Source organism: Felis catus, chromosome A3 (genome assembly GCF_018350175.1).
Source record: "Felis catus isolate Fca126 chromosome A3, F.catus_Fca126_mat1.0, whole genome shotgun sequence".
Classification (NCBI taxonomy): domain Eukaryota; kingdom Metazoa; phylum Chordata; class Mammalia; order Carnivora; family Felidae; genus Felis; species Felis catus.
This window is the reverse complement of record NC_058370.1, coordinates 90,115,876-90,140,722: the sequence shown is the minus strand read 5'-3', so window position 1 is coordinate 90,140,722 and position 24,847 is coordinate 90,115,876. Positions and strand designations below refer to the sequence as shown.

The window sequence follows — 24,847 nt, the reverse complement described above, 5'->3', positions numbered from 1 at the left end:
TGGGAAACCTGTCCTAAAACATGAGTCCACTAAGGATTTTTGCAAAACATGCTTCTCCACCCCAGAGGACAAGTGTGGGGATGGTGGAGGAAGAGTGCCTGACATTGAGGTCTGTGCACCTCCACTGGGGTCCACTGTCTCCAAGTAAGTGTGTCTGGGAAGGCTCCCAGCCAAGTGGGATCTGCTCAGGGGCGGCAAGGATGGGACTTGGGTAGGCAGAGTGAAGGGTGTGCCAGGCAAAAGTGGGGATCTAGTTCTGCTCTTAACTTGCTAGGCGAGTGAGTTAGTTTGTAAACTAGCTGTAAAATGGGAATGATACTAGTACCGGCTAATAGTGTTACGGTGAAGAGCAAATGAGGAAATCATTGTAAAGCCCTTAACCTAGGGCCGCGTGTATTGTAAGCACACAACCAACGTTAGCTATCATTATCATCTCTTACTTTCTCGTAGTACTCTGTGGGTGCTTCCATTTCACCTCAAATCATTGTCTTGCATATGTCTTCTCCCACTTTATGCAGTGAGACTTTGATGGGCAGGAATCATCTTTGCTGGATACATAAATTCCATGTGGGCTTACCCAGTAATAGCAGATGCTGAAAATTCAGTCAATACTTGTGAAATTAAACAGAATCGACCGAGGGCAGAGAGTGGGGAGCAAGTAACAAAAGAGAAAGAGAATGAGAGAGAGAGAGAGAAGAAGGAGGAGGAGGAGCAGAAGGAAGAGAAGGAGAAGAAAAAGGGGGGAGGGGAAGAGCAAGAAGGGGGAAGGGGAGAAGAAGAAGAGGAAGGAGGAAAGGAGAAAAAGAAAGAAAAACATATTCTTCCTAAGAATGTTACTCCTTTCTTAGCTTCGGGGCAAGATAAGCCTAATGCTCAATAACAAAGGACTTCATAGAGACCTTAAGCCACTATGACCTTCCTCCACACAAGTTCAAACATTGTGTTTGAACCATTCATATGTCACACCCTATAATCCTTGTGTTTCTCTTTGTGTTCATGTTCTCTGTGTCTTGCCCTTGAGTAAAAGGATGTACATCTCTGAAAGCCTTTGTTTCTTAACACGCCCCCCCCCCAAGAGTCATCTAGCCCTCATTCTTACTCATGTTGAAGGAAAAGGAAACAAGGTAGTAGAGTGAGAGTACTAGCTTTAGAGTTAGACACACTTGGATTTTAATCTTGGTTCTGTGGTCTTCAGCAAGTCCTTAACTTCTCTGAGCCTCAATTTCCTCATCCATAATATGGGGATATGTGTATCTCACAGGATCATTGTGTGGTGAAAAGTCCTTAGCACCATGTAAAAGCCCAGGGGGGAGGAGAGAAAAAGCCCCACGCAGAGAAGTAAGGCTTGCAGGTTTTAATATTTCATGATTAGTAACAGAGCAGTCTCAAGGGGATCCCCAGAGAATCTGTTCTGACTTTAGAAGCACTTCCTGTGGACAATGGAGGGCCCTGCCTCATCATACTCAGGCTTGCTGATCCACATCTGCTGAAAGGTGGAGAGAGAAGCCAGGATGGAGCCTCCAATCCAGACTGAGTACTTCCGCTCTGGGGGAGCAATAATCTGCAAAGAATAAATGTGGTGAATCACCGTCAGTCCCCAAGGGAAGAGCGAGGTGGTCTGGGAATCCTCTCATTACAGAGCGGGCTGCCCCAGGTAAGGACAGCTGCACGGTCAGAAACAAACAGGGTAAACCTTGTGGTAGATTAGATTGTTGCCCAGATCTTTGTCCCTCCCTCTCCCCACCCCGCCCCCATGGGAAGGATGCGTTGCTTCACCCTGTGGCTTTGGTCTGGGCCTTGTATTTGCTTTGACCAATGGGACTTAGGCAGACGTGATACAAACGGGAGCTTGAAATGCGCTTCAGGCATGCAGCCGGGCAGGCTCTCTTGTGCCTCTGCCACCTTCAGGGGAAGGGCTTCCCTTGGGAAGCTGCTGGCCCTTCAGCCTGGGCCCCACAATGAGATATGGACCTGACCTGAGCTGGCTAGACCTGCAGGGCTGCCTAGCCGGGCCTGACTTAGATTGGCCGACTCCCAGCTGACCTGCAGATGCACAAGCAACAAACACTTAGTGTTATGTCCCTGGGATTTCGCAGTTGCTTGTGCCTCAGCCATAGATGACCCGTGCAAACACCTGCAGGGAAAGTGCTGCTCTGTTCCTGCCTGGAGTTGGGATGCAAGGGCGGCTCAGCCAGTCTGAGTCTTCCAATCCTGAGCCAGCCGGTCCACTCACACCCTGTCTTGAGCTTCAGCTGTCAACAGCCACTTATATCTGACAAGTTCTCAAGTTCATACACACACGGTTCATCCTTGCCCCTGCAAGTCCTGAGCTTAGCCTTTAGAAATTGGTTGTCCTGTCAAACAATTTTAAACTCCACCTAAAAGCAGGTCCAGAAAGACTGCTATTAAATGGTCTAAGAATTCAGTGCTAGAAGAAACCAGACACTGGATTTTTTTTTTTTTTTTTTTTTGTCTACTTAGGCTCTCTCTACATATTTCCTAAATTGCAGAGATCATGGAATTGGAGAGGAAGAAGAGTCTTTAGAAGTTATCTTATTATTCAGTCAGACAAAAGTCACTTGGTCACTCTTTGGACTGACACCTCAAGGACAGCATGGCCACTTTATTGCTGCGCCACTCTGGTTGTGAGAAAACACTGGGCTGTCCTGGGCTGGTGTCCTTGGTCTCACATCTCTTCTTCCACATCCTTGCAGCCTGTCTCGTCTCCCCAATTCTTCTGTACAAATCCTGCTGTCCAGTTTAGCTGGGGGTGTTTGTCCCTGCATACACACACCATGGGGAACCTTTGTGCTCTGCATTTTTCCTGCTTCAAGTGCCCTTTCCCCTCCTCTTGTCTTATTTAAGTCACCCTCTCAGTGATCATGTCTACGAATCACTCAGGGCAGTGGCTCACAAATTGGGATATGCAACAAAACGCTGGTGTTCGTTTATCAATGTAGGTGATGGGACACCCCAAATCTGTTGAGCCAGAATCTGGGGGCGAGGCGAGGTGTGGGATCCTGACACATGGTCCTGGTAAAAAGCCCCTGCCCCAGCCCTGGCACAATGCCCCGGTATGGCAGGCCTTAGTAAGTACGGTGGCTCCAGTGGCTCCCGATGACCTACTCTGCTTCCCTGTGCTGAGCACCATATGCCAGAAAGGGGGAAGGCCTAGGGTAGCCCTCCTTTGTGAAAAAGGTTCTTAGAACACATTTCCTCAGATCAGGCCTACTCCCAGAGACCACCTTGACTGTGAGACTTTGTAACTTTTAATCTATTCATTATCTGTATTCAATTCCCAACTCTTTTTCTAAACCTGCTAGCAGCAAATCTCCTAGAAGCCCTAAAAGCTCTGTATGGTTGTTGGGGACCAGAGGCTGGGGAGAAGCAGAAGACAGGTGGGGGCCCCTGTTCTGATGAGGCCTGTGAGGTGAGCCGCCCTGGTGAGCAGCCACATGGGGAGGACCGGAACCAAGAGGAGACAACAGATCAAAGGCTGCCCAGGAATCAAGTGATGTGTCTGTGAGTGAGCCAGCAGCCCGACCCACGCCACACTTTCTCTCCAAATCTTTGACCCTCCTCTGGGGCAGCACAGCCCTTTTAAAGTCTAAAGATGCTGTAGTATTGCTTCCTTCTTTTCTTTCCCTCTATTTCCCTCCTCCTGATTGCATCCTCAGCCCCCGCAATATTCTCATCCCAAGCTCTTTCACCCCCTTCTCATATGACATCACGTGATTACATTTGAGATCCCATGCTAAACATGTCTCCAGCTCACCAGTGCCCAAGGAGCATAATCCCCTGAGATGAAATCTGCCCTAGACCAGGACGATGCTGAGCCCAGGAGACCACCAAGCTATGGGCCTGGCAGACAGACTTGGAGCATCTCCCAAGTAGGCAGGTCTTTGGGACCTTTGTATTTTCCCAAAGGGTGGAGGGAACTGGGACAGGACCCACCTTGATCTTCATGGTGCTGGGGGCCAGGGCTGTGATCTCCTTCTGCATCCTGTCAGCAATGCCAGGGTACATGGTAGTGCCCCCGGAGAGGACATTGTTGGCATATAAGTCCTTGCGGATATCGATGTCACATTTCATGATGGAATTGTAGGTGGTTTCATGAATCCCGGCAGACTCCATGCCTAGTACAAGTCATAGTATCTTGTCAACATCCATCACGTCATAAATACCCACACTTTCAGCTCCTCAAGTGACCCTTCTGTTGTTGCAGCGACCTTAGTACACACCCTTAATCACCTCCCAGGATTAGACCTCTAACTGGCCAGTGGTTCTTCCTGTTCTGACTGACCTGTCACATTTTTCACCCAAGATACATTTCTTTTTCTTTTTTTTTAAGTTTATTTATCTTGAGAGAGAAAGAATGCTAGAGGAGGAGGGGCAGAGAGAGAGAATCTGAAGCACAGGCTTCTGTGCTTCTGACAGCACAGAGCCTGATGTGGAGCTTGAACTCACACGGTGTGAGAACATGACCTGAGCTGAAATCAAGAGTCAGATGCCTAACCAACCGAGCCACCCAGGAGCCCCACCCGAGATATATTTCTAAGGGAACATTCCACTGTGTCGTCTTTTTTCAAGCCTTATTGAGCTAGAATTCATATATCCTAGTTTTCACCCCTTTAGAGTTCAGTGGCTTTTAGTATACTCACAGATTGTGCAAACTCTAATTTCCAAAACCTAATTTCAGAACATTTTTAACACCCCAAAAAGAAACGCTGTCCCCATTAGCAGACACTGCCATCTCCCCTGTCACCCCTTGCCCAGCCCTAGATAACCACGAATTTATTTTCTGTCTCTGTAGATTTGCCTGCTTTGGGCATTTCACATAAATGGAATCATATAATACGTAGCCTTTTGTGTCTGGAGCCTTTCACTTAATGTTATGTTAATGTTAACATTTCATATAATGTTTTCAAGGTTCATCCATGTTAGAGGCTGCGTCAGTTCTTTATTCTCTTTTATTGCTAAACAGTATTCCACTGCATGGATATACCCATCATATCATCTTTGACAGCCCCCTAATCTACAGGTTACATCTAGCTACCTTCGCCTGGCACCAAGACTTTCCACAGTGAAAGGCCTGCATGCCCAACCAGCTCGTGCCCACCTACCTAGTCTCCCCCACCTCTAGTAGTTTCCCCACGTGACAGAATTTCACACTGAGGTCAGAGGAATCTTCCTGAAACACAAACCTGACCCTACTACACTGCCAGCTAAAAACTTGCAGGGATCTTCATTGTTAGTATGATTAAACACCATGCTCTTCGTGGGGTCTGGCAACTCCTTCCAGTTTCCTCTGTGTGCAAACACACACACACACACACACACACACACACACACCCCTACTTCTCCCATCATGTCCCAAATAGAACATGACCTTTCACACTTCCTTGTCTTTATAGGTAGCCTTCCATCTTCCTTGTAGGCCATTCCCATCCTGCACTCCTTCCGTCCCCAGATACCATCAAATGATACTCATTCTTCAAGATTCTGTTCAAATGTTCACCTTCTCTAAGAAGCCTTCACTGGTTTCCTAGGCTTCTATCACTTTGTGCGTTGGTATGTAACACTACACCATCTATCAGCATTTGCTCACAGGCCCATCTCTTCTTATACACTCCTCGAAAAAAGTAGTTGTCCTTGTATTAAATATTCTCTTATTTAATCCTTGTTGTAACCCTATCTGGTAGGTACTATCATTATTTATACTTTACAGATGAGGAAACTGAGGTTTGAAGAAGGTAACACATCCAAGGTGACAGGGTCTGAAGGGGCAGAATCAGGACTTGAGACCAGGTCTGCCCCCAGACCCATTCTGTTTACCACTGTGGGTTTTGGTCCCAGTGACCTAAATGTTGGGCCATCCAAGAAGTGTCTTGTGTATTAACCTTATTCTTAGTTTTATGTTATATTCCCTGTTCTGCTTTTCCTTTATTTTGATTTTCCTATACTTTTATTTAAAATCAGATTTTATCGGGGCACCTGGGTGGCTCAGTCGGTTGACCGTCCGACTTTGGCTCAGTTCATGATCTCCCGATTCATGAGTTTGAACCCTGCATCGAGCTCTGTGCCGACAGATCAGGGCCTGGAGTCTGCTTCAGATTCTGTGTCTCCCTCTCTCTCTGCCCCTCCTCCACTTGCACTCTGTCTGTCTCTCTCTCTCAAAAAGAAATAAACATTAAAAAAATTAGATTTTATCTAGTTGTATTGTTGATGTGTTTTTGGTTCTTCTTGGAAAAATGTGGGCTATGTATAAACCATAAACAAAGTGTGCACGGCTCCTGGTGTTTCTCCCTCCGTCCCCCCACCCCTCTACCTCACCCTCCCCATCCCCGCTCTCGATTAGCAGGGACAGTGGGCAACACCTCACCTATGAAAGAAGGCTGGAAGAGGGTCTCAGGGCAGCGGAAGCGCTCATTGCCAATGGTAATGACCTGCCCATCTGGCAGCTCATAGCTCTTCTCCAGGGAGGAAGAGGAGGCTGCTGTGGCCATCTCGTTCTCAAAGTCCAGGGCGACATAGCACAACTTCTCCTTGATGTCTCGCACAATTTCTCGCTCAGCTAGTAAGAGGAGAAATGACAGAAAGCAGATACTCTGTTCTGTTAGTTTGTCCTATTTTGATCTCCGTGAAAACCTCCTCCTCTACTCTGAATTCACTCTTAGGATAAATGTTAATTTTTCATTCCTCTTCCTAAAGTGCAAGTTCAAAATCTTGATTCCCAGGCAAAACTTCGCATGGGCTTTTCTCCTTGCCATCTTTACTCTGCCCTGACAAAGCTACAGGGCTTCCCGAGGGCCTTACAGGACACATTTCCAGCTAGATGTAGGAGAATCTGCTGTGATCTTACAGAATCTAGGAAGGGCCCTGCCTAAGATCTCCTCTTGTCCAGGGTGGCCACTGAGGCATGACAACTTCCCCTTAGAAATTCAGACCTTATTTATTCCATGTGTCCTCAGACAAACCACAAATGCCCCTAAGACACAAAATGCATCATCAGATTTTTGCTACCATTTAGCACTGTAAAAACCATCTCTGATCCTGGTGTGGATGTGGACAGAGGTAGCAGGTCCCTGGGGAAGCAGGGAATGCTCTGAAAGGGCACTTAGGAGGGTTTGTCGTCCTCCCAAGGGCAACTTGGTTGGGAACCTTCCTCCATAAATAAGGCTGCCTTGACTACCTGGTCTTGTCCAGAGGCCCAGCCCCAGCCTAGGGGCCTCCTCATCTATCCCAGGAGAGTTTGAGGGCAGGGGGCCACAGACTTCTCATCAAAGAACACCTGGTCCTAGATCAGATTTCATTCTGAGCTCAAGTGAGAATCAGGGAAGGGGCTGGATACCTGTGGTCACAAAGGAATAGCCTCTTTCTGTGAGAATCTTCATGAGGTAGTCAGTGAGGTCACGGCCAGCCAGGTCAAGACGCATGATGGCATGGGGCAGTGCGTAGCCCTCATAGATGGGGACATTGTGGGTGACGCCATCCCCCGAATCCAGCACGATGCCTATGGACAGAGGGATAGGACCCATGAAAACTTCTTGTCTTTCATCTTTCTGGGACCAGTTGCCAAATGATCCTCAATTACCATACTTTTCTTTAGCAGCTAAGAAAATTCACCCACCATAAGGATCAATAGTAATATTTTTTGTGTACATCAATTCATTCTCCAAAATGAGAAGGTAGCTTTCTGGAAGGCAAGTAAAACATCTTCCCTTCTTGTATTCCTTAAAACACTTTCATAGTAATGCATACTTGTCAATGTGCATCTCAATTGCACATTCTTTAAGGAGACTGGATAATTTGCACATCCTTCTGGCATTAAACTAACACATATGCACACGCATGGAGAATGTGAGATCTGGAAGGGACCACAAAAACCATCCAATTAAAAAAAAATAACATTCTTGACTGATGAAACTTATTAAACCATGGAGGGAAATGAGCTTTTCAACACGATAATAAATCTCAATCCATATCATAATCTATGGAGAAACACTAATATTATTATTGTATCATTATTATTTAATACAGTTGAGGATGTTCTAGCCAATGCAATATGACAGAAAATAGAAATAAGAGGTATTATCAAAAAGAAACAGAATTGTCATTATTTACAGATGGTGAGGCTGTATACCTAGAAGACCCAAGAGAATCAACTGAGACATGGCCAGAGCTAATAAGATGGCTCAGTCAGGGCCCGATACAAAATAAACATCCAGAGACCGGTAGTTTACACTTGTACAAGGATGCTGATCACAGCATATTTTATAATAAAAAATAAAAACTGGAGACAACCTAAAAGTCCAGCAGTAGAGAAATGGTCAAACAAATAAGTGAATTATAGAACCATCATACATTCCCCATCACTGTCCTTGTCATCAGCAGTGAAACAATCTTTTCATTTTGCCTCTCCCCCACTAGACCATTAGCTCTGGGATGGCAGGGCTGTCTCATTTGTCACTGTATGCCCATGGCCTGGTGCAGTCTTTGGCACCTGGTAGGGAGTAATGGGAAATGTCTGAAGAATGAATGAATGAATCGATCAATCAATCATTGAATCAATGAATACTTGAATGAATGAATGTTGAACAATGTTCATGGAAGTTATCGAGTCCCCATTACAAATTGCTCTATCTTGAAGTTCCTTCTGTTTCCCTGAGCACCCTTCTATACCAAGGGCACATACATGTCCACCATCACAGGCGCATGAGCAGAAACATTCCAATACTGCTAGAAAGTGTATGTGAGCTCAGGGACTGACTGCTGTGAGGGAAACAGCCCTCGCTGGATGTACTTGTCATGCTTCGTTCATATAAATTCTTGTCAGCTCTACTGGGTAGACCTGAATGCATTCCACATGGGCTTCCCTTCTGCTATCCCTAAGCAGGGTTTTCCCTGGACTTTGACTGTCCCTTTGATTCTTCTGAGCAGGAACTTCTGCAGGAGCCCAGCTTTCTCTACAGCACCTGCCCCCCCACATCAAGTCAGGAAGGGATCAGATTACAGGCTGCTCACCTGTTGTGCGGCCAGAAGCATAGAGAGAGAGCACAGCTTGAATGGCGACATACATGGCAGGGACATTGAAGGTCTCAAACATGATCTGAAAGGACAACGAAGAATGAAGGATGATCTGGCAGAAATCACAGCACCTCTTGGCTCATGGGATGGTTTGTAACCTTATTTAGGGCAAGGGCTGTGCCTATTTACGCCACCCCACCTCCCATAGGGCCTGACATCGACTACACACATAGCATGTCCTCAAAAATTTTTGCTGCACTGATGTGTGAAAGGGAGAAGGGATCCATGCTGCTTTCTTGTGTCATGCTTAAGACTTCTTGGCCTCTTACCTGGGTCATCTTCTCCCTGTTGGCCTTGGGATTTAGGGGGGCCTCTGTGAGCAGGGTGGGGTGTTCCTCAGGTGCTACCCGCAGCTCATTGTAGAAGGAGTGGTGCCAGATCTGGTTGAGACAAAAGTCAAATGAGGTGAGGAGTCTCCTATAAAATTCCACTGGCATGTACATGCTGGGGGAGCATGACACAACGTCCACAGCATGGGATGGGTCTGAAGAGAAGACTGTCAGTCCTGGGAATTTCTGCTTAACCTTTGGAGTTTACATTCCTTTTCAACAGGGCCCTAGACAGGACTCAGATCTGGGGCCAATATACTTAGCGTCTTGATTATTTCCATAGGAAATTCCCTCCTCTTTACTCTTCTTCTGTCCCCCTGACTTTCTTCCCTGGGGGGCCAGACCCATTGCATCTCTCAGTATTCCTTGCTTCCTGGCTTCTGGCTATACTTGGCGGATGGAAGACATCAGCAAGAGGCTGGAGAGTGGGAAGAGGGAGAGAGGTCAGGGTGTTTCTCCAAGCAATGGTGTGGCTCACTGTGAGCCCGGCTCCTATTGGGTGGCTCCTCTTCCAGCTCTAGTGACACTGCCCCTAACCCACCTTTCAGGCTTAGGGTGTAAGAGCTTTCCTCTGTTCCTAGGACGTGGGTGCCTCAACATCTCTTCCTGGTTCCCTCCCCCTGCTCACACCTCTCTATGGGAACCTGACAGATATGCTTGAGCCATCGCTGTCTATTACTGGCCAGGCTGGTGCTTTAGAGCAGGGTTTCCCAACCTCAGCACTTTGACATTTCAGGTTGGATAATTCCACGATGTGAGAGGCTGACCTATGCATCACAGGATGTTCGGCATTCCTGGCCTCCACCCACTAGATGCCAGTAGCACCTCTCCAGCTATGACAAGCAAAAATGTTTCCGATCATTGCCAAACGTCTCCCAGGAGGCAAAATTGCTCCTGTGGAGAATCACTGCTTTAGAGGAAGCTATTTCTTCTCACCGTGTCCAATGAGCCAAGACAACCAAATAGGACTCTACATCTCAGAGGGATTCAGCAGAGTGGCAGGGACATAGGGCTCTGATTTCCTCAGAGGCGGGGCATAGGGTCATTTGCTTCCATTGCACCCATATATTTGTGGACTCCCGGCTTTGTGCTAGGATGGTGCTAACTGTAGTGAGGACAGATACGAAATCAGACATGGTCCCTTGATCTTGGTTTCAAGGCCCAGAGAGGAGTAAAACACCCAAGAAGACAAAATAGAAAGATATATTCACATTTTGAGTAAAAGAGGAGGCAGTTCATTATCTGGGGGATTTGAGTGGGCCCTGCAGGCAAAGGAAGGTCTCCAGAGGCTGAGAAGGGCATCTGAGGCAGAAGACATGGAAGAAGCCAAGGCCCTGTCTATGTAAGTTTCACAACAGAGATATGAATGGCAATGAGTCTTAATTGAGTGATGTCAGTATTTCTCCAAATGTGGGCCCCAGACGCTTTATCACAGAACGAGCTGGGGTGACTGCTGTTGGTGCAGGTTCCCAGGCTGGACCCCGGGTCCAGGAATCCGAATCATGGCTGTTGAGGCCAAATACCTGCACTTCATTTTCACTTAACTTTTTAGAGCTTTTACAAAGTACTTTAAAACTTAGAGATGTTGATAATTTTAAAATTATAGAACTATTTCTAAATTTTTTTTTCAACGTTTATTTATTTTTGGGACAGAGAGAGACAGAGCATGAATGGGGGAGGGGCAGAGAGAGAGGGAGACACAGAATCGGAAACAGGCTCCAGGCTCTGAGCCATCAGCCCAGAGCCTGACGCGGGGCTCGAACTCACGGACCGCGAGATCGTGACGTGGCTGAAGTCGGACGCTTAACCGACTGCGCCACCCAGGCGCCCCATAAAATTATAGAACTATTTCTAAGAGGAGTAAAAGTCTCCCACATTTCCATCATCTAATAATAGTTAACACTTTGGCTTTTTCTTCTTACTAATCTTTCACCTTTGAGCATTTTCAAATTTATTACTATCACGACTTATTTATTTCATATACCTGTATTTATTTATTGTTACACTATTTTTATGTTTTTACATTCAATCTTGTTTCCTGCCACTGTTTGGTGAGTGTAACATAAATAATTTCTTTTTTCATAGTAAATATTTCTTTTTAATTATTTGAACATTTATTTTTAATGCTTATACAACATTTCATCATATGCTATCATATATTTAATTGTATTACTATTCATGGTATCTTTGATTTTCATTTATAAATAATCCTATCATAGCTATCTTGTACATATTGTATTTTCCTTTTTCTATTCAGGGCATTTCCAAAGAAAAGAATTTTAAAAGTGGAATTACTAGGCTATTAGCATGGTGATTGGAAGACCTTTTTAAAAAATGTATTTATGAAAGAGATGGGGGAAGGGCAGAGAGAGAGAGAGAGGGAGAGAGAGAGAGAGAGAGAGAGAGAGAGAGAAAATACTAGCAGACTCTGCAGCACAGAGCCCAACACGGGACTCGAACTCAAGAACCATAAGATCATGACCTGAGCTGAAATCAAGAGTCAGATGCTTAACCAACTGAGCCACTCTGGCACCCCAGAAGACCTTTTCATTTCTTTTTACCAACAAAGAGGCTAAATTACTCTTTCCTCCAGAATAAGAAAGCCCATTTTCCCCCTACCTGCATCCAGGGTTCTCACTCTTAATATAGGAAATAATTTGGTAGCGAAATATAATACCTCATTGTTTTACTTTGACAATTTACATTTGTTTCAAATGAGTTTAAGTGTTTTCAGATTTGCAACTTTTTATAATTTCTGTTTGGTGGATTATCTGTTCATGTCCTTTATTTATTTGCCCAGTGGAGACTTTGTATTTTTAGTCATCAATTTACATTGGCTGTTTATATTAATCTTCATTGCTCTTGTGAATTTTTTTTGCAACTTATTGTTTGCCTTTTACATTTGGTTATGTTTTTCACATACTAGAAGCCATGATTTTTTGAAAATCACATTTGTCATTTTTTCCCTCTATGACTTCTTTCACCAGAAATTTGATAAATGCTCACGCTTACTATGCTGTATTTCTTTACCATTTGAATTTTTATATTTAACTTTTATATTCAGTTTATATGTGTTTGGTGAAATGGTGTATGGTAGGGGCCATAAAGACTTCCCATCCCCCAAATAACTCATCAGTTGTTCTGGAATAATTTGTTGACCAACCCTGTTCTCCCTTTGGTGTTCAAAGTTTCATTTATCATGTATTTCCTCTTTACCTTTGTGCTAGTACCAAACTATTTTAATTTGTATACTATATTATATTTTAATATGTGAACATGGCAAGCTTCTCATAGTTTTCCTTACTCACTGTGTTCTCATAAATTTTGCCTTATTTATTTCTCCAAACGTACGTTATTCATGATTACCCTGCAGAATTAAAAATTGTGATTTTTTTTTTTTTTTTTACTCAAACTCATGGCAGCAGAAAGGAGGATGGTAGTTACCAAGAGCTGGGGGTGGGGAGACAGGGAGATGTTGGTCAAGCGGTACAAAGCCTTAATGCAGGATGAATAAGTTCTGGAGATTTAATGTATAGCATGGTGACTATAGGTAACAATACTGTCCTGTGTATATGAAATTTGCTAAGAGTGTAAATCCTAGTGTTTGTTCTCAGTACAAGGAAAAAAAAGTCACTATGTGAGGTGATAGGTACATTGATTAGTTGGAATGTGGTGGCTCTTACATATATAAATGTGTATCAAGCCATCAGCTCGTACACCTTAAATATATACAATTTTAGGGGCGCCGGGGTGGCTCAGTCGGTTAAGCGGCCGGCTTCGGCTCAGGTCATGATCTCCCGGTCCGTGAGTTTGAGCCCCGCGTGGGGCTCTGTGCCGACAGCTCAGAGCCTGGAGCCTGTTTCAGATTCTGTGTCTCCCTCTCTCTGACCCTCCCCCATTCATGCTCTGTCTCTCTCTGTCTCAAAAATAAATAAACGTTAAAAAAATTAAAAAAATATATATACAATTTTAAAAAATGTGAGTTTTTTATTAGAAAGGCAATGAGCCTATAAATGAATTTGGGAAGATTTGACAGCTTTCCCCTATTCTATTTTTCTTTGAGGTGTATAATATATGTTTAGGAATTTCTTTAACGAGGTCACACATTATTACTACTAAAATAATTACTGCTAAAATATTTTTATACCAAAATATTTTGTCTGTTTTTGAATTAGATTCTGTTAGATACTATGAGTAATAGATGCCATTTACTGAGCACAGTGTTCCATGCCTTGAGATCATACTGAGTACCTAATTCAGTCTCCAAAGCAACCGTAATGAAGTATTTTTATCTACACAAATGGAGAAACTGAGGCTCAGAAGGAAGAACCCACTGCCAGACCTCCCTGCCACGGACTCCAGGGTCTTTGCTCTTAGCCACTGCACAGCGTAAAAGCTTCACACCCCAAATAACTGAATCTGGGATTTAGACAAGAGTAGAGTGTATTACAGATTTCACAGCAACATCCTCCTTTCTGGTCGCAGTCTGTTCGATAAGCATTCTATGGCACTTCAAAAGGCACTCCTTGCAAAAACAAGGATTCTCAGACAAATGTCAGCAGAACATATCAAAAGAATATTAAGAAGGCTCTATTAGCATTTCCCACATATGATTTTGTTGATCACAAACTACCTTTTAAAAATCCCCCCCTTACCCCTGCATTTTCTTGCGCGCGCCCGCGCGCGCGCGCACACACACGCACACACACACACACACACACACACACACACATTTCTAGAAACCCCTAGAGAGTCCTACTTAGAACTTTCATTAGAGAATCATCATAACGACATGGCATTAATGCAGCTCCCTGAGGTCATGACAGGAAAAAACGAAGGGGAGAGAAGCCACTTACCCCCATTGAGGCAGCAGCAGCATTGAGCACCTGCTAGAGCGAAAGCTGTTTGAAAGGATGAAGCTGGGCATTAGGTAGGACAGGTCCTCAGATCCCAGACAGGGGGTTAGGAAGCTACTGTCAGTTAATGAGGAGCTACCGAAGCTTCTTGAGAAGATGAGGGACACGATCTGATCTGTTTTTAGGAAGACTAGCTTTGCAGCAATGCAGGGAATTCACTGGATGGCGAGGCTGGAGACAAAGAAATCAGGAAGCCATTGCAGCCGTCCAACGAGAGCCATTGGCAGCCCCACGGGGAGTGACCAGGGGGATGGACGAAGAAGGAAGGAAGGATATGAGACACATCTTGAGGCACTTGACAGGATAGAGGCCTGTGGGAGATGAGGGTCATGACGGTGTATATTATACCAAAAGGGGGGAGTCCACCAATACCTTCTCCATGTCATCCCAGTTGGTGATGATGCCGTGTTCAATGGGGTACTTGAGAGTTAGGATCCCTCGCTTGCTCTGAGCCTCATCCCCGACGTAGCTGTCTTTCTGGCCCATTCCCACCATTACACCCTGTAATGCAAAAGACAAGGAAGAAGCAGATTGGCTGAGGGCTCCACTTAGGGGGATCTAGGCACTGGAGGGGCTGTGAAGAAGGATACAGATGGGAAAGATATCTTTCTTCCTGGAGACAGGACAGAATGAGACATGGGCGAGGCAGGTACTGATGAATGTGGAGGTGGCGTGGAGAGAAGGGGGAGGGTTTCCTGTGGGCTCGTCTCTCTTCTCTCTCCTAAGACAACGTCATTTTCCAAGAGAGCAGGGCCTTCCATGCGCTTCTTCCCTCACTTCACACACACAGGGCTCACACTTGCTCTCCTCAGATACCCTCTGCTTACATTTTGACGTCCCCACATCTTGGCTCCTGCTCTTCTCTGCATATGAGGAGATCCTCCGTATCCTCAGTTTTCCCTTTTCTGCAAAGCCTCTCTTCCCTGGTCCCTCCACTCATATTTAATCTCTCCCTCCTTTGTGCTCCCCCTGGTGAAATATTTTGCCTCTGTTGTAGCCTGTGATCTCAAGTTAGTTCACAGAGTGTACATTTCTTAAAGGCAAAGTTCTTATTTACTTGCAGGTATTTTTTACAAGTTTCTTCCAAAGACTTAAGCCAAACATAATACCATCCCTGCATGCCTGGGCTATGTTGGGTTTAGTCCTGGATATTTCTATTTGAAGGGTCTTGCTCTGTTAGTTAACTGGAAGCGAGTCCCCCCCACCCCCAACGCATGCACTCACAAAGCTCACACACACACATACACACACGCGCGCGCGCACACACACGTCAGGTAGTCTCCACCATGCAGCGCTTACTCCTAGAGGCTCAAAGCCTTGGGTCCAGATGAGCACATACCTGGTGGCGAGGGCGGCCCACGATGGAGGGGAAGACAGCCCGGGGGGCATCATCTCCAGCAAAGCCAGCCTTGCACAGGCCAGAGCCATTGTCACACACGAGCGCAGTGGTCTCCTCTTCACACATGGTGAGTGTGGCCGAGTGAACCGGGGGCTTGAGCACCTTCGGGGCAGGGGAAGAAGAGAACTAGTCAGCGCCTTGTCAAAATCATGCTGGAGACAGGCATGTCTTGGTTCTGAAGCTTGACTCCACCTCCAACCAGGGCCCAGTTCCACGAAGAGCAGACATGGGCCTGAACTCCCACCCCCGGGCAGCTGGACTTCTTCCCTGGAGCCTGCTGTCCCGGGCTGGATTGTGTCCCCACCGCCCCAAGTCATATGTTGAAGTCTTCACCCCCAGCGTGTCAGAGCAGGACCATATTTGGCAATAGTGTCTTTAGACAGGTAATTAAGGCAGAATGAAGTCAATAATCTAATATGACTGGTGTTCAATGGGACTAGTCTAATAGGATGGATATCTTTATAGGATGTGGACATTAGAAGCGGCTCGGGGAGGAAAGGCAGCCTGAGAGGAGAGAGGATTCTGGACAGGAAGCCCAGTCCCTGGCTCTTCGGGTGGAGAAAGCAGCAGTCCGTCCGCTGATGCTCATCGCTGCACTGGGATGGCTGCAAAGTGGTGAGGGACTTCATTTTTCCCACATCTGTTGCAGGTTTTCTTTCTTTCAGGGAGGCTAAAAGACAACAGCTGACGACTCGTTGGCGCTCGGTGACAAAGAAGAAACAACAGAAGCTCAGAGGAGGGTGTGCAGACCCCCTGGCCTGGGGGGTCCCCCAGCGGGACAGGTGGAAGACAGAAAGGCCCTGGGCTCAGGGAGGTTAACTCTCAGCAGTCCAGGAAAAGCAGGTGGCTGCTGAGGAGGAAGGCCCCTGGAAGCTTCATTCAGAACATTTGACCACAGGCCGGGAAGGAGATAAATGCTATGGAAATCTGTGCCCCTGGCTCTTCCGTGGCCTCACATCAAAGGTGGACAAAGCAAGGAGGAGACAGAGACACAGGCTTGTGAATATGAGGTCAGAAAGGCAAAGTTGAGGCTGAGCAGAAGGTTAGTAACACACTTTAAGGCTAAAAGGAAGCTCTTCCCTGTTACATTCAAAGCAGAGTGGACACCAGGGAAGAAGCTGCTGTGACTTCCTGAATCCAGCTCTGCCTCTGTCCCTGTTCCCCCTGGGGTTCCCCATGGCCATGGATCAAGTCCCAGCCCTCTAACTCAGGCCACAGAGCTCCCCAGGGTCTGGCCGGGCCTGTGTCTCCAGGCTCACCTTCCCTCTTGCCCCCTCTTGGCCTTCTCACTCTGCCTATATGGACTTTCTTTCCATTCTCTGAACTGTGTCATCTTCTCTCCCTGCCGGACCTTGAGACGCAGGGTCTGGAGCACCCTCCCCTCACCTGTTTGCTACTCTAACTCCTATCACCTGCCAGGCCTCTGCATGGACACTGCATTTTCATGAGGCCTCTCTGGCCCACCAGTCTGTCAGTAGCCCCTCTTCTTGGCCCCACAGCACCTTGAACTTGCATGAGCAATGATCAACTCTGCATATCCCGGCTCGTTCGTAGCTCTGCAAAGGCGGGAGCTGGGTCTGTCCTGTTCCCCCCACGATTCTTCAGTGTGCCCAACACAATATCTGGCACAGAGTGTGCTTTTAAATGTTTGTCATCAAAATGAAGGAGTGAATTAATCAATGGGAGTCAAGGAGAAGGATTTTCAGAGTAACAAAGATAGACCAAACACTGGTAAGAGGAACTCAAGGTGTGAGATGAGATGGAGATTGAAGGACAGCACCCTTCCCTAGCTGCTTAAAACAATATTGTTTCTGGTCTGACCAGTTTCTGGATTGCAGAGAAGATCCTAACTTCCTACCATGTTAGAAGAGTGGGAAATGAAGGAATGTCAGAAAGCTGAAGATGGGCAAAGTTTGTTCTAATGTTCAAAAAGGGAAAGAAAGCAGATTTCTCAAACATCAGTTAATCTTGATATGCAAGGTAGGCAGGTTTCCAGAAGGCACTGTTAAAGAAGAAAGCATTATTAAAGAAGCAGTGATTTTTTATAATTACTAAGGGTTTACCAAGAACAAATGTTGACAGAGTGACAGCCTCCCCTTTTTCCCCGGGACTGCTGTGGGCTGGGAATGCAGAAGAAGGTGGGAGACCTTGGACCTTAACTTGATCATGGCATCTGACGAGGTCTCCTGTGATATCCCTATTGATAAAGCCATGTGGGCTGAACAATAAATGAGTTACGCATATTTACAGCTGCCTGAATTACTGTCACTGAAAGGTGTTCATTAATGAGTCAACATCAACCTGGAGGCAGCAATATTCCTCCAGGCTCCACTCTCAGTCCTCTGTCACACATTTTTATAAATGCGTTGGATGAAAATATGGGGTACGTGCCGATCAAATTTCCAGAGCTGGAAGAGAGTATAATATTAAATGTGTTGGATGGAAGAATCAAAACCCAAGATGATCTCAAAAAACAGAGAAAATGAGCCAAGTCAAATAATATTAAACCTAACAGGGTAAATACGAGGTTTTGCACGTGGGTCGAAATAAGCAAACTGTGATAGCTCTTGTTTAGCATCTGTAAGCGGGACATGGGGTCTTGTGAAGAGGGAGAAGTACTCTGGGGCCAGGCTAAAAGCTAACACTACCTCTAGCTGGAACACCAGGTCCGATGCTTGCCCCCCCTCCCCCTCCCCGCATCTGGAAAGGTGTGGGGAGGTGGGTTTGCATTCACAGCGGAGGTGTGCCAAATTGCACTGCATTTCAGAAGGGGAATTCGAAAATCCTTGTCCCTGGTCTTAAAAATGTACATAACTTTTGACTCCACAAAGGCACTTCCAGGATTTTATCCTTGGGAAACACTCATGGGTGAATGCAAAGATTTGGCTATGGGCTAGTTTATCACAGCTTAAAATAACCAAAATTAGAAGCCACGTAATATCAAAGGAAGTTGTCGAACAATAAATTGGCTTGTAAACTAACTGCCTGAAACCTTTGTATAATGGGGAGAGCAGAATAGTTAATGCAACAGAAAACGGGTGAGCTGCATTGCTAGGTGAAACATACCAGTATTGGCCATGCTTCCATTTTTGGTAAAAATGTATTTTTAATTTTAAAAAATGTGGGGCTCTTCACATAGATTATCTATTTAATCCTCATAAAAGCCCCAAGGGAAAATGTTTTTATTTCTGTTTTACAGATTTGGAAACCAAGTCTCAGAGAAGGGAAGGAACTTGGCCCAAGGTCTCAGTCAAGAAGAGGCAGGGCTGGCATCAACTCAGAACAGGTTCCAAAGCCGGAAGCTTACACCTTCCTTAGTGAAACTGTCCTAACTTCTCCATGTTTGGTGTTTTTGCTTCTGTCTCTAGAGCCATTGGCAGCAAAAGGCCGAAACAAAAGGATCTGTGTTCACTTCTCTTTCTGAGCCTCTGCACCCCTCCTATGCCAGGACTAAGTCTGGGTTTATGTTTACAGCCCTCAAAACTAACTCGGTGCTTAGCAAACAGTAGGTGCTCAATAAACAGTGGGTGACCCCCACCACCACCCGAGTGGCCCCTTTCCAGACCTGATCTGCCCTGCCCCTGGGATCCCTGGGTCCCCACAGTCCAGTCTCCTGACAGCTTGCTCACACGGGCCTGATTTGAATCACAGGGAGACAGTTTTCTCTTCACAAGCTGGTCGGCTATCAGTTGTGCTGCCCTGTTCTAGCAGGTGGTCCACCAGGAAGGGAAAACCACCTCAAAAGCTAGAAGGTGGCCGAGAGGAAAAGCTGCATCTCTGTGACTATCTCCCTCTGGGGTCCCCTCAGCATCCCTCTCTGGTGCGATTTGTAGTTCAAGCCTGTCTGGCTTTTCAATGGGCCCTTTTGTCTCCAGCTGAGTTCCCCACACACAGAAGGAGAGGATTGGACTTTGTTTCCCAAGCCGAGCAGCAGCTGAGACAAGCCACAAAGCAACTTAAAGCTGTCAAGTCAACAATGCCATTGTGCAGCACTTTAGCTGGATTTAAATCTGCTTTTTTGAAGTCAGAACCAAATGAGAAGTGACAGAGGTAAAGACAGGGGTAGGGCTGCTGGCCTGGAGTGGGGCCTCCACGGGGTCCCACACGGCCTGGGAAGAAAGGTTTCACCATGAAGCCAGGCTCTCCTGGAATGTCTTTGCCAAGAGAAATTCTAGACCTTTCTCAGCTGCTTGCTGGTAATCTGTGGCTAGGCTTGAGTGTGTCAGCTGAACCAAAGCCAAAATCACTGTGGTTTCCCAGGGTCACGACCATTCTGTGCTCACGGAAAGCCAACAGAATTATTCTCTTTCGGCACATCTGGTCTTCACTGAGGGTTTCAGAGTTAGAAACCCAGCTCCACCCCGCCCCTCAGGGTGGTCAAAACCCAAAGACATAATGGGTGCCAAAAAATGTGTTCATTCACTCATCTCCCTGGCCACCCTCAGGCAAACATGAGGGCAGAGACGTTAGCCCCCCAACCTGTCACTTTGAAGGAGACAAGATTTGGCTTCAGAGTTCTTTCCGGCTTCCCTTTCTTTCCCCTTCTCCTCCCTCAGGGTACCCCCTTCCCATGGCCCCTTCCCCCGAATCCCCCTCTGGCCTTCAGTTTCCTGGAAAGGGTAGCATCTGTCTCCTGGGATTGTGAAGCAAATGAAATAATGGAAATGTGGGGCACCTGGATGGCTCAGTCGGTTGAGCATCCGACTTTGGCTCAGGTCATGAGCTCATGGTTCATGAGTTTGAGCCCCATGTCCGGCTCTGTGCCAACAGCTCGGAACCTGGACCCTGCTTCAGATTCTGTGTCTCCCTCTCTCTCTGCCCCTCCCCCGCTCATGTTCTGTCTCTCTCTCTCTCTCTCTCTCTCTCAAAAAAAAAAAATAACCATTAAAAAAAAAAGAAATAGTGGAAACGAAAGTGCTTTATAATTGTAAATCAGGATCTGCAAACTAATGCCTGTTTTCGTGGGCCCCACCAGCTAAGAATGATTTTGACATTTTTCAGTGGTTGCAAAAAACGCCAAAGAATAATATTCTATGACTTGAGAAAATTATATGAAATTTGAATTTCAGAGCCTATCAATAAAGTTTTATTGGAACACAGCCACACCTGTTCATTTACATACCGTCTATGGCTGCTATCCCTATGATGGCAGCCTTGAATAGTCGCCACAGAAACCTTTAGACTTGCAAAGCATAAAATATTTACTATCTGGCCTTCCTCAGAAAAAGTTTGCCAAACCCTGTTGCAAAGGGCTGCAAAAATCATAGTTCTTATGACCTCTCTTACTCTTCTCTATCAGAACTTGCTCCCATAATGAAGTCTGTCATATTGGAAGGAGTTGAACCATCCACTTCACAAATCAATGATTACTAAAGGGAAGACTGAACTTACACCACTTTCCAAAGGCATTTTCATTTCAGTACAAAATGTAAGTCCTAAAAGGAAGGCCTCTCAGATGGTGGGACCTCAAACAATAGTTGGAGAAATATTTTGCAGTGAGGGCTTCAAACGACATTAAGCAGCTGCCTATAATAATCTGCAGACACACATATCCATACAATTAGCCTGGCACAGAGAAATAATTTAACAAAAAACGCTCCTGCGGTGGAAAATTCTAGCAGCAGCACCTCTAATCAACTTTGTTACCTTGACTTCGTTGGTATACTTAACTAAATTAAAAATGACTTCTGGTTAGTAATATTTCTGATCCTCAGGAATCTGCCGTTTGGGCCTGTTCTTTTACCGGCGCGTCTCTCTTGCTCTGCCGGATCCGCTCAGTCCAGACCCCTCTCCCGGGCTCTAGAAGACTGCCTGCAGGGCATCTATACCCCAGACCCCTAGCACCTCGACTCCACCTCCGGGGCTGCGGCCTTCATCACCATCCTCTACTTGGAACCGCCCGAGAGAGAAGAGCACCGCCCACTCTGGAGGCCACGCCCAACACCCGACTCCTCCCACTGCCCTCCCAACCAATCCTGGGGTCTTGTATTTCTGATTCCGCGCCACCGCGGTGCTCCAGCTCGGGGCCTCTGCACACTCGGGTAGCGCTCTCGCCCTGTTCCAGTCCACTCTCTTCACCGCTGACAGAGCAGTCCCTTCAAAGGGCAGATCTCTTGCCGTCACGCTTCTGTGGTCCCCCATTGCCTAACCCTTTAGTGTATGAAGCCTTAGTAATCCAGCGCTGCCTGCCCCTCTGTTTAAACTGTCCCTGCTTCCTGTCTTGAAATCTAATTCAGTGGAGTTGAGCCACTTCAACAGTCCAAAGACCATGCTTCCCTGATTTGGGGACTAGTCCACATCAGTACCCAGCTCAGGTACCCTTCCTCCAGGAAGCCTTCCCAGATAACTCCAGGACTGGGTGACGGCCCCTCCTGGGCTTTATCTGTTTGTTTGCTCATCTCTCCTAGTGATTGCAGAAGCCTCTACACTGTCCCTAAGGAGCAGGAGCCTGACACATAATAAGTACTCAATAAATGTTGGTGCAATGAACAAAGGGAAGGAGAAAACTCTAGCCTCAAAGTCATGATGTCATACTGCCCGTTTGGTATCCCAGACCTGGCATGTAGTATCTCATCGCTCATTGCATTTTCTCCAAGTACCTATCCATCTCCACCAGAGGAAGCTCAGTTTCTTTTCCGCTCAAAGGCTAACCTCCAAGTCTAAACTTGTTCGAATAGTAAAAAGCAAGCCCTCAGTGCCTCCCTGTGCAAAGTGTGGTTTCAGAACTGCAGCCTCAGCATCACTTGGGAGCTTATTAGGAATGAAGATTATCAGACCCCACCCCAGCCTACCGAATCAGAATCTGGGGCGGGGTGGAAGACAATCTGTGTTTTAACAAGCCCTGCAAGTGATACTTAAAGCACTCAGGGCCAGGCCCTACCAGTGTTGAGCTGAGCACCCTATAAATGCATTATCTCATTTAATCTTCACAACAACACTGCCAGGTAGGTATTGTCACTAGCACTCCCATTTTACAGGTGAGAACATTGGGGTCACCAAGTAACTCTGGCAGCTGGGCAGTCTGCCTCCAAGAGCTCCACCACTGCACCAAGCTGCCTCAGCCACAAACAGATGTTCACAACTCTGGTCACAAAAGTGGAAACAGCCCCTTGGTCTCATTTCCCTCTTAATTATTTGTGCGTGCATGTGTTGCAGGGGATCGGAGGGGAGGATGAAGGCATTGGTAGGTGGTTTCACAGCTGGGTGTGAGCCTTTTGGGCAGGTCACTTAACTTCTCTAGGCCTCAGTGTCTTCAGAATGAATTAGATGACTGTCATGTTCCCGCCAGCCCTAAACCTGCATGATGCCACAGGACACTTGCCCGTGCCCCAACCCTGAGTTTCCACATCCCCCAATGACCCTGGAGCCTTCAAGGACTGAGAAAATTCTCAGTTCATCTCAGCCAAGCATGAATCAGAGGAGAGTGAGACCCACAAGGGGACTGAAGAAAACACACTTCCATTCCCAACACAGACATCTCATGGATCCTGGGACCATTGTTGGCTTTGATTCAAATACCCCGAGAAGAAGCTGTTTTCCTGCAAAACATCCACTTCCCTAAAACAGCCTCTCAGACGTTCTGAATCATGACAAAGGACATGAGGTTATAGATCTGCAGTGGCCCAGGTGAGCAGGGTGAGTAGAGACCACAGGTGTTCTATCCCACCCACCATCCAGTCGCAGGGCTGTCCAGCATGCCCCATGCCCAGAGATGCCTTTTCCTGGAAGGCAGCAGCATGCCCGGAGGCCCCACTGCCCACCGAGCGCCTTGACATGTGAGCTGGGCCAGCGTCACGGAAGCCAGGCCAATCTGGAGGCACCTCCCGCACCCAGGGGGCCAGGCAGCCTCAGAAAGGAAGGGATGGCAGAAGCTGTGTGTGCAGTACTCACCGAGTATACGAGAGGTCCTTCTCCCAGTGACGGAGGGCTGGTGTGTCTTTGGCATAAATACCAGAGCAATATAAAACCCCAGAGGCGGATCTTCTTTAAACAGAGTCCCTAAAAAGGCCAGCTGACGGTGTGTTAACAATATTACCATATAAGGTGGTTTTTTCAATAAATCGGCCTAGGGGGGTGGGGAAGGGGGCTGGGTAGAGTGAATTATCATTTGAGAAATGTATGCAAAAGGACTCCAGTGGCAACAGCCCTGGTGCTGGCGGATTTGTTCCTTTTATGCTGCACTTGCATCAACAAAACTCACACCAGGCCTTATAAGCTGCCCAGAGTGAGGCCAGATACAACTCTGCTCCTGGAGAGAGAACCATACCAAGAATGGCAGTGGGCCTCCTCCCTCCACACCTCCCTCCTTAGGCCCTGCTGCCTGCAGCCCCCCCACCCCACCCTGGGTCGGCCTGGGACACCCATGCCGTGCCCCAAAGTGGGTGCAGTCGTGCCTTGTCTGGTGCAAGCCCAGGACAGTTAAAAGCTGAAGGGAAATGCCATCCAGAAAGATCCCGTGTGCCCTCCTTACCCCCTGCCCATCACACGAGCTACTAAATGCTGGGCTGAGTCAACTTGGCTGTCCCAGGATACCTTCAGCCACCTCTGGAACTTCACTGTCCCCTATCGTTTCCCTTACCTTGCTGGATTTCCTCTGTTGGTCCCTAAATTTGGGGAATTACAGACCAAGGGAGCTGTCTTAACACACCTGATAAGACTCACAGGCTTGTAGAAGTTTCCACAGTCCTGCGGTTCTTGCTCTTCTTTTCATAATTCATGTACTCTCCCTGGGTAGCTGTTTCATTGCCTACACTACCAGTCATCAGCTCTGTCCCAAGTACCCTCTGCTCCCATATTCCCACAGTTCTCACACCTGATGTCTAATCCAGACTGAAATGACCAAGTGCCTATTGGGCATCTCCACCCAGATGACCCTCCAAACCTGAACCCCTATCCCCTCCCTTCATGCTACTCTGCCTCCTGGGTTCCCTACCTCACAATCTTCCCCTTTGGTCCTTCAGGCAAGAAACCCCAAGTCAGTCTAGACACCCCACCTCATGCTCTGCAGCCAACTGGGCTCCCTTCCCGGTGGCCCTCCCCTCGGAGATGTCCCTCAGCTCTGCTGTCTGCCTCCCACCCTTGCTGGCCCCACTCTGCTTCAGGCTCTGGTCCTGACA

General features: G+C 46.9%; 1 protein-coding gene across 1 annotated transcript; it reads right to left on the bottom strand.

The window, feature by feature from the left end:
• Window positions 1-1,339: 1,339 nt before the first annotated feature.
• Window positions 1,340-23,747, bottom strand: ACTG2 (actin gamma 2, smooth muscle). Its single transcript, XM_003984129.6, has 9 exons — window positions 23,622-23,747; window positions 15,672-15,833; window positions 14,705-14,833; window positions 9,357-9,467; window positions 9,025-9,109; window positions 7,352-7,513; window positions 6,383-6,574; window positions 3,955-4,136; window positions 1,340-1,561 (listed from the first exon to the last, which is right to left on the bottom strand). Exons 2-9 carry the CDS (start codon window positions 15,795-15,797, stop codon window positions 1,418-1,420), a joined length of 1,131 nt encoding a protein of 376 aa, XP_003984178.1. The 5' UTR covers window positions 15,798-15,833; window positions 23,622-23,747; the 3' UTR covers window positions 1,340-1,417.
• Window positions 23,748-24,847: the final 1,100 nt, after the last annotated feature.